Consider the following 10,171-nt stretch of genomic DNA (forward strand, 5'->3'; position numbering starts at 1 on the left):
CTTTGCTCAAGATGAGTGCTCCGAACTGTGCTCAAGGTTCCTTTTAGTTCTTATGGAAAGGAGAGCCTATCGTTCTTAATGGAAAGTGCTATGATCACAAACAAAGTGAATGGACACTGTGCCTGCAAGTGTATGAGACTGAGAGATAGAGAGAGAAGAGAGATATGACACCAGAGACGTTTGTAAAACCCTCCTCCGAAGGCCCCACTCTCGTCGGCGAGAGTGGTCTACTTATGATTGCACAATCTGGTACAAATGGTATGCATAAGACTGATGCAAGTCTAGGCTATGTCGACGATGACGACGGTGATGACGAAGTCGACCTAATGGCTGAAATCTGCAATCTTTCTACTGCTGTCCAAAAACACTATGGGCTGAAATCTGCAAATCTTCTATCTGCTGAATTTTGACTCTATGCCGGTGACGATGTTGATGACGACGATGCGACGACGACGCGCTGAAAACGCAGATGCTGAAATCTGCGTTTTCCGGGCTGAAACCGTAAACCTTGCGGAAACTGACCGTGCGGCGAGGAACTGCTGCAGGAAGGTGAGATCTGCGAGGTTCGGGACTTAATCTGCGAAGTCTAACTGCTGAAAACTGAAAACGCTGATGGTTCTGGAGTTTCGGTCGCGATGATGGTGAAAAACGCCGGGGCTGATCTGCAACCAAAAACGCTAGGGCTGAATTCTTGTGTTTCTGTCGCCGGGATTCTGCAGATGCAAAAACGCTACGCTGATCTGCTGGGGTGGGGTCTTGTCGCCGTGGCTCTGCAAATGCAAAACGCTGGCTGAACTGCGGTGGTCTGATCCAAAAACGCTAGGCTGTTGCTTGGGAGCAAAAACGCTAGGTCACTTGGGGGTTCTGTAGGGGTTCTGCTGAGAAGGTGCCTGTTGAGCATGTGCTCCTGCTGCCTCTTCTGCCATTTAGTGCTAACTTGGGTTTGCTTATATACAAACTTAGCAAAATTGCCCTACCTACTTTTGTTGGAAAGTCGCTTAAAAATAATAAGTGAAAAATACCAAAAATAGGGAAAATAGGCTACATGCACTGGAAAATTCCCCTAACTGAATCTGATGGATTCTGATGGGAATTCTGATGATCATGCTGTGTGCAACCAGAGGATATGCATCGATGCTAAGTGACCGGGCATGCACGGTCTACGAATAGACTCACAAAAGTGTCAGATCACTTCTAAATCTAGACTGACTGAACCCTGATCATGTTGTAGCTTGTCCACGGACACATAGGGCTGGATGTGTCACGTGACAATGCATCGGAAAAATCCGGATATGTGGCGTACTGATCGACCACGTCCTAGAAGCTTCTATAATGAATCGCGGAAATAGCCAAGACTAGGGGCTTTCGAGACAATGCATTTGCCCCCTAGTTTTTATGTCCCTAAACATAGACAATCTAGAAGTGAAACTATGACAAGACGTTAGCCCACCATCTGAGCTGCTTCTGTGACAAGAAGTAGCGTAAACTCTGATGATCAGTAAAGACCGTGAAGTCGGCTCCGAGTAGGTAATGTCGTCACTGAGTAAGAGCATGGATCACTGCCAAAAGCTCTTTCCATAAATCTGTGTTGTCAATTCTAGCCTTGAAAACAATCGGCTTTCATAGGCAATCACATGGCCTTCTTGCATTAAGACCGCTCCCGGCTACGACCGCAAGCATCACAATATACTTCAAATGACTTTTGCAAGTCCAGCAAAGTCAACACTGGTCCAGTAGTCAGTTTTTCTTTGAGTGTTTGAAAGCCAGTCACCTTTGTTGCTCCCCACGAGAAAGGGACTCCTTTTTGAGTCGCAAAGGGGAAGTTACCTCTGCAAACTTTCGAATGAACTGCCGGTAGTAAGAATACAAGCCCAAGAAGCTTCTAACTTTATGAACATTCTTCAAATCTGGTTAGTCACGTATAGTGTTAATATTGGCCGGGTTCATCTGTACTCCTGCTGTTGAGACGATGTGTAATAAAAACTATATCTCCGGCAAGAAAAATTCACTCTTCTTGGCATTGACTACTAATTTATGATCTCGCAATGCCCGAAAGACCTATAGCAGATGGTGTCGATGTTCTGCTTCATCCTTGGAGAAGACTATAATGTCATCAAAGAAAGTGCTGACAAAAGATCGATACTCTCGGAAAATCCTATCCATCATTCGGTTGAAAATCGCTGAAGTATTGGTAAGGCCAAAAGGCATCACCAAAAATTCATACAAACCGAAACTTGTCCGAAAGGCTATCTTGTAGACATCTCCCCGAGCGATCTTGATCTGATGATAGCCGCTTTTCAAATCAATCCTGCTGAAACAAGAGGATCCTTGAAGTCGGTCAAGAATATCATTGATCCTTGGAATCGGAAATCTAATTTTGATAGTGATTTTGTTGAGAGCTTTGTAATCAACGCACATTCTCCAAAATTCGTCTTTCTTTAATACCAACAACACCGGAGAGCAGTGGGGTGAAGTACTCGGTTGGATAAGACCCTTTTCAAGAAGGTCTTTCACTTGGTTCATGATCTCTTCATTCTGGGCTCGGCTAACACGATAACGTAGCCGGCTCGGTGGTGTGCTTCCAGGGATCAGATCAATAGTGTGATCCTCAGGATGAGATGGGGGTAACTCCCCTGGAAGGCCCTCAAAGAAACAATCAGCATGTGTGGAGAAAATCTTGGCATTCTTTGTCAAGCTCAGAAATGTTCGTTCTGTGTTCATCATTTAACTCTTTCAAATAGATCGAGCAAACAAAGAGACTGGATTTCATTAATTTGGAAATGGCCAAAGACAATACAATAGGGACGGACTCGCCCTACAGTTTTACATCAAATACAATTTTTCGGCCCTTTTCATTAGTCAAAGTTGCTTTCTTTGATTGATTGTTCTTATGGTACCAAGGGACTCCTAGGAGGACTTCACACCCTTCCAAAGGCATGATGTAGAAGTCCTCGTGCCCTAAATACCCATGACAATGCAACCGAAGTTTGCCAATGACAGGTGTAATGGCTATGTCCCGTCCGGGCACCGCTAGAACTGCCTCTGCTGGTGGTCCCATCCTATCGGGTGTAAGCTCGAGCCGCGCCGCCAATTCAGGTGAAATGAAGTTGGCCTTGGCTCCTCCATCAAAGAAAATCAGGGCTTCTTGATCTTTCACTTTGCCCCAAGCTCGGCAAAGTTCTGTACTTTCATCCATCTGGCTTGGGTCAGTACCCATCAATCTGGTACCAATCCTGCTTTATCTTGCCTTTTCTGCCACGTTCTTCTGCTGCTCTACAACTCTCTGGCCTACTTCAGTCTGTCCTTGCTGTGCCTTTTGGGGGCACTTTACGGAGATGTGCCCTTGTTCCCTGCAACCAAAACACTTCCCCTCTTTGATATAGTTAGCCCTTTCTCGAAGAGTCAGTCGAGGTCATGTATCCTTCTTTTCTTGGAGACTCTTTTTCTTTCTACTTTCATTGTCGGAGGTCTGTTTGTTTCTCTGAGTCAAGATCTCATCAAGAGGTAAGTCAAATTCCCCAAATGTATCAAGAACCCCGTTTCGCATGACCCATTAATTCTTGAATAGAATTTGACTTTTGTTTAAGGCAATAATTTCGGATCTCTGTAGGGAGTCCGCAGCAAAACTGCTCAATCTGTTCCTTAGAGGTGACCTTCTTAAACGAAGAGGCTCGTAGAAAAGAGTCCCAAAACCTCTCGCAATAAGCGTCCAAAGAATCTCCCTTGGGCATCCAAAGATGGTTCCAAGCGGTTCTTATATCTCGTTCGTACTCCCAGGTCAGCCAAGAGGAAATAAAGAGCCTTCTGAATTTCAACCACTTGACTAGAGCTTCTTTCCTCAGAAGAAGAGTAGACCACCGTGCGGAGCATTTCCTTTGAGAAAAGATGCAGCCCTCCTAATCTTGGAGTGCTCTGAGTAATGCCCTCCAGAGAAGGCTATGTCAAACTGTTAAATGAAGGCCAAAGCCCTCGGAGCATCTCGGAATCCAGAAAAGGATTCAAATTTTATTGATTGTCCACCTTAAAATTCTTTTGCTTTTTTGCTCTCGTCTTCGAGGAAGTCATATTGGTTGGCTCTATAAAAGTGCTTCTTCTTTGCATAAAACATATGGTCATCGAAGTCTGAACTGTCAGAGGATGACTCCTCCGTAGAGCTATCAGAAACTGGCGGAACCTGAGTTTCTTTGCCTTTTTCTTGCCCTTTCCGAAGCTTTACTTTTTGCTTCGCTTTTTGCCCTTTCTGTCCTCCTCGCTCGAGTCAGAAGAGCTAGAAGTACTCGCAAAAGAAGAGGAAGAAGAAGAACTAGGTAGTCCTTCAAAGCGTACACACTTCTTCTGCTTTCTTGCAGATGCAAAAGAAGATTGACGGCCCAAATAACCAGGGTAGTCAATCCCCTTCTTGGGCTTTTTCAATTGCTTATTGGATTGATTTTTCGTGTCCAAAAGCTGACTGATCTGATTCTGAACCACCTCTCTTGTTCTGTAAGCATCCTCGGAGAAGGAGGTTTCTTAATTGCCGTTTTGATCAGTCGTTCGGTGGCTTTCTGCCACAAAGTGTGCACTTTAGCGATGGATTGCTGAGTCAAAAATTTTGCAAACTAAGGGTCATTTTCAAATTTAATCATCTACTTTGTGCAGTCGTCAACCTGCTTCGACACTGCATCTCTTGAAGTTCATACTGAGTAGGCCGAGGTGGCCCGTACTCTTCCTCTGTTAATTCATTAAAATCTTCTACGTGGTCTCGTCCCGCATTAGCAGATGCAAAAGAAGTCAACTGATTCTTTTCGGAATCCATAAGTGTCACGAAATAAGGGATCGGATTTTCCAGTAGAAGAGAAATTGATCGTGCTCTGATACCACTATAACAAACTTGGACACCCCAAGTCAAGATTCTACCACGACACGGCAAAGATTCACTTCAAATTAACTCACAAACAAAAGAGAGTCGACACGCCCGACGTAGTTCCGTGCCAAGAGATATTGGCTCCAGAGACTTGCGCCCCTTTAGGTATTTATTTTTATTTTAACATGTGAGAAAAGTACAACTGAGCCCGCGGGTGCTCGCTCACACTCTGCGTCCAGATGCTTTGAGAGTGAGCCCCTGAGGCGACTTATAAACATTACATGGAATACCAAAAGCAGAGCCCCAAAAACTTCAAACTCAAAAGCAGGAGGCCCCAAAAGCAGTCAATGCGATTTGCGGAGATCCGTACAGTCAACGGCATTCGCGGAAATCCGTATGCCCTCCCACGTCAGCAAGTCAACGGAAAAGCGATCGAACGTAGAATGCCATGTCAACCTGTCAATGCATTTTCCGAGCAGCCTGTCCGCCAACCTACAGAGTGTGTGTTTGTGTCCGGGTGGCTCAGCCACGTCACCAGTTTGTGACAGCCAGCACAATGGATTATGTCATGGCAAATCTCTAGTATCCAAGACCTCACAGTTGGACCCAGACTTGTTGGTGTGGCATTAAATCATGCCCTTGTGTCGATGACCATCTCTTTCCACTTTAGTATAGCACACATGCCACGGGTATCAGCCCCTACTCGCTACACCTTGACAAGGAAGACGGACTCTGTCTACATAGATGGGATCTACAGACGCATGTGCACTGAGGAGCCAGGGTGACCTGTGAAGGAGCTAGTTCACCGGATCACAGGCCAGTTCTTGTCTTCATTGCATCTTTCGATGGCACCTTTGGCATGGCAGCTTGTTAGAGTGGTAGGCTCTTTTCAGAGGAAATGATGTGTTGACCCTGTTTTCACTACTGAGGAGGCACCACCTTGGAGATTGTTGATTTGGCACAGAAAGCGCATGTTTTAGTTGGACTCGGATCTTGGTGGGTGGCACTGGCCTTCGTTGTGCGATGATGGAGCCCTTCTATCCATTTCTGAGTTGTATCCCTTGAAAGGAGGCTACTTTTGCAAATACGGCACCCACCTCATCGTCTGCGCCAATCAAAGGTATGGCAGGATCAGCACATCCTTCGAGCTTTCCAGCGACAGTGTTGATTATGCATCTGGACCTTCAAAACCAGCCACAAGATATGTTTTTTCATGGGTTGGCACTTGGGCTGCACTCACTGGTCATGATCCAACTTGTCAGAGATATACTTTCGAGCCTGAGTCCTTAACTGTTTCTAGGTATGTCCATATGCATGCCAGTGTGGAGAGTAGTTTGTTGTTTGTTAAGTAGAGTGGCGTGGCGGGACAGTTGCATGGCTTTTGCAATTTGCGGGGTCGCACTTGGATTCCTTGTGTCCTTGATATCCTTTTCATGAGTTGAACTCGGTTGCATTGTGACAGGATTGGAAAATTATATATCAGAAGTATGTTTCAACCAAGGAGATATATCACTTATTAGGAATCATGCATGGCCCGTGGAAAAGAGTAACTCCTTATGGGAAATCAGAAAAAGGAGAGCGTGGTGGACATGATGGGATGGGTTAAGGCTTCTCACTTCAAGTATAAGGTCTTTGTTTGGCGGGGATGTTAGTAGGTTGTCTCCCGGTAGGTACCACCTTTTTGCATAACATATCCAGCCATTCCCGTTATTTTGCACTACCTTCCAGGAACGTGCATACACAGCTTTTGTTTTTCGGCCCAAAAGCATGATCTCTGCTTTCTTAAGATTGACAGTGAATTTTACAGGCGGTATCAATGATCATGCACCCGTGGGATTTTTGGGAAGCCCAAATTGGCAGTTTCTCCTTTCTAACAAATGCTTGTTGTCCTCCCCTTTGAGTTGTTGGGGCTATTGGCATGATTGGACACTCAAGAATGCATCTCTTTCACTCTCATTCTGGAATGCACCTTCACATTGGACGCCTCAAAGTATATCTTCACTGGCAATTACACGGGTCTCCCTCTGGCGGCTTTGCACATACTACATTTGCACTTACAAATTGAGAGTAACAATAGCAAATGTTTTCTTACCACAGTTGCTGAGGTCCAGCCGTCCTGTGTTGGCTGCAGTTGCAATGCGCGTTTGAATGACTTCTGTAACATATGTTGTACATTGTGATTATCATCATGAAGGAGGTCAGGCGCTCTCTCTCTCTCTCTCTCTCTCTCTCTCTCTCTCTCTCTCTCTCTCTCTCTCTCTCTCTCTCTCTCTCTGTGCCCAAAACAAAGAAGAGGGAACGCACGGGCAGAAGGCAATTCTGCCATTGCTGTCATGGAGGTCCTTGGAGGGGACTTGCCAGAGTGGAGGGCACGAAAGTCTGTCCATGAAAACAATGAAGATAGAAATGGCGATGGCGTCAGAGAATAGCGGGAGGAGGAGAAGAGCGGGACCATGTTCTGCTCTCAGCTGCTCGCATTGGAAGTACTCATCGTATGGTGGGTGAGCTCGTAGACGAGCAGAGGTGCGTAGCTGTGCTGCTGTTGTAAGCAGTGTTACATCGTGTGGAGGAGTTCCAACCCCCACAGGTCGAGCAAGACTTCCCGAACATATGTGCCAGCCAGTAGGTCCAACCAATTTTACTTTTGGGTTGAATTAGAGGGTATCTTTAAAGATACATGAAGATTAAGGCAAGGATCTCACGCGTGGATTGGGGGGGGGGGGGGGGGGGGGGGGGGAGAGAGAGAGAGAGAGAGAGAGAGAGAGAGATGACAGGTGGGAGGGCAAAGATATAGAGAGAAAAAGAGGGGGAGATGTTTTTTTAAAAGGAAAATTACCAAAATATCGTTGTGTCTATTTGGTTGGATTGTTCAATATTTTCTAATCTTTATTCTGTTTTTACAGTTGAGATCCATTTTGGGGAGCTTACCATGTAATTTGTAGCAAATTACTTGGGAAAAAGGACTGATTGTATTGATAAACAATCACCACTCTTCTTATGAAAAGCTACAAATTTTCTTATCATCTTTGGAGAAATTTAACCTCCTAGGAGAGCAGCTAGGGGTATTTTTGGAATTTAGAGAAATTTGAAGGGCATTTTGGGAATTTATCACAAAATATTGGGGGTAGTTTGGAATTTCCACTCGAGTTAGGAGATTGGCGCGTGGAGGATGAAGAGACTAACGTGACTTGGTGCAAGGGTGGGATTTTTTGATCCTTCGTCGTGATGGTATCTGACAAGCCTGCGGTGCAGATTTTGGACCCATTGGGAGGGACGCGGCGCCTTTGTTGACTGGAGGGGATCCCTTGGCTGCAACCACATGATGCTCTCTCTCTCTCTCTCTCTCTCTCTCTCTCTCTCTCTCTCTCTCTCTCTCAGGCGAGGGGCAGTGTTGAAGCCAAATTGGGGCAGCTGCCAACGCAGTAAGAGGGATCTCTCTCTCTCTCTCTCTCTCTCTCTCTCTCTCTCTCTCTCTCTCTCTCTCTCTCTCTCTCTCTCTCTCTCTCTCTCTCTCTCTCTCTTTTTCTGAGAAGCAGGACGCTGATCTCGAGACCAGCCTCCCTCTATCACCCTTGTCTGGGAGCTCCAGGTTTGTGTGTCTGTTGTGCTCATCAGGAGTAACAGAATCTTTCTCTCTCTCTCTCTGGTTTTCTCGGAGGGTACAGCCTGCTAGGCGTCGACGGGACTAGGAGGGGGATAAGAGGACCTTTCCTGCGTAGATGCCTATGCAGGTTTGAGAAGAAAAGTGGGAGATATGGCACCTGGAGGAAAGACGCACAGAGAGAGAGAAAGAGAGAGAGAGAGAGAGAGAGAGAGAGAGAGAGAGATGCCAGGTGTTAAGATGAGCCGGAGACAGGGCTGGCGCTGAGGCTGCAAGGAGGTCCAAGCTTTTTTCTTTGACCTTCGGCAGATTCCGTGGCATCTCCTCGGGTAATTAATGGGCTTTTTGAAGAGTAGACCGAGTAGGATCAATGAATGTGTGTGGGGTACAATTTTGGATGGGTTTTTTTGTTGCAAATCTCAGGAGATGCCATGCAAGAAAAGAAAAGGAATAGAAAAGCAGGGACATGTCGGATGGGATGCAAGACGAGGTGGAAGGCATAGGTGGCCGCACGAGGCATGATGAAGGAGCAAAGCAAGTCCATGTGCTCGTTTCTGTTGGCCTTCCTAACTGTGGCACAAGCTGCGGGACCAGGTGGCACACAAGGGTGGCGAGAGACTTTTTTTATTATATGTTTGGTTGGGTAGCGTCAACAACCTGCTTCGCGAGATGGTTAGTTGATTGAGTCCATTGCCAGGGGGACAACATTCGAATCGAATGTTGGGCTTATATTTAATGCAAGCAGACTCCATGTAGAGATGCAATCAGGTGGAGATTCCACCTAAACTAGGAACGAGCCAATATGCTACTATGAGCTATATATGTTTGCATGATTTCCTAAATTGACCATTTATATAGAATTTTGTGAGATTCCTCTTTCTCTCTTTCTTTCCCTTTTATCTTTGGTAGGCATGGCTACTCTCAGTTTGTGCATGGTGGTTCTCTCTCTCTCTCTCTCTCTCTCTCTCTCTCTCTCTCTCTCTCTCTCTCTCTCTCTCTCTCTCTCTCTCTCTCTCAAGTCATCAAGGCTTATACACCTTTGGCAGTCTTCTCCCTTTTGGCTTGGAGGAAATGGTTGCAAAAGAACAGGGGTAGCAAGGAGCGTGGTGGCCCGCAACGTGCTCATTCCATGGCCGCACAAGTTATGGGGAGAGTCTTGCTCCTTCTAGAGCCGAAAGACTATGTGTCTAACCATCATCGGTGTGTTGTCATGTGATCATGAAATCATCCAACTACTGAAAGAGAAACAATGTACATAGAGGCAAACTATGGGACTTTTTTTTCGGTTGGAGCCATTAGGAGCTAGAGGAGGAGAAGATGGAGAAGGTGGGTTGGGTGAGGGGTTTGGTGAAAGGGGAATCTTTTTACTATTCTTTATTTTAAAAGACCAGATAGTATGTTTGCATGATGCCTTCAGAAGGCCGTATGTTTTCTTAAAAGGCCTAAATAGACGAGAATCTTGTGAGATACCTTTAGAAATTGTGGGTGTTGGTTGCATTTAATGTAGCAATAAGCTTGAAACATGCACAATGTATAGTTTTTTTGAGGGTCGAGAAGTCTTGTGAATTGCAAGGGAAGATGTCATGGACTTGATTGGGTAAAGCTTCAAACATAGACAACATGGTGATTCTTGCAACTTCGGTATTTGAGTTTTAGGAGAGGATTGGGTATAAAGAGTCCCACTACAATGCATCTTGGAGAAGGACTCTTGACACATGGACCCAACA

General features: G+C 45.7%; 1 protein-coding gene across 1 annotated transcript in view; it reads right to left on the minus strand.

The window, feature by feature from the left end:
- The window catches only part of LOC147421088 (uncharacterized), a gene marked incomplete at its 5' end in the record, with an annotated part of 36,698 nt that extends 29,201 nt beyond the window's left edge, over positions 1 to 7,497 (minus strand). Inside the window, 3 exons of the mRNA XM_086503855.1 lie at positions 6,936 to 6,998; positions 7,148 to 7,222; positions 7,296 to 7,497. Of these exons, the coding sequence (XP_086359981.1) occupies positions 6,936 to 6,998; positions 7,148 to 7,222; positions 7,296 to 7,497 (340 nt within the window). The remainder of the gene's footprint in view (positions 1 to 6,935; positions 6,999 to 7,147; positions 7,223 to 7,295) is intronic.
- Between the last annotated feature and the right edge of the window lie 2,674 nt (positions 7,498 to 10,171).

The sequence above is a fragment of the Adiantum capillus-veneris genome, chromosome 28, assembly GCF_014529385.1.
Source record: "Adiantum capillus-veneris isolate H3 chromosome 28, ASM1452938v2, whole genome shotgun sequence".
Lineage (NCBI taxonomy): Eukaryota > Viridiplantae > Streptophyta > Polypodiopsida > Polypodiales > Pteridaceae > Adiantum > Adiantum capillus-veneris.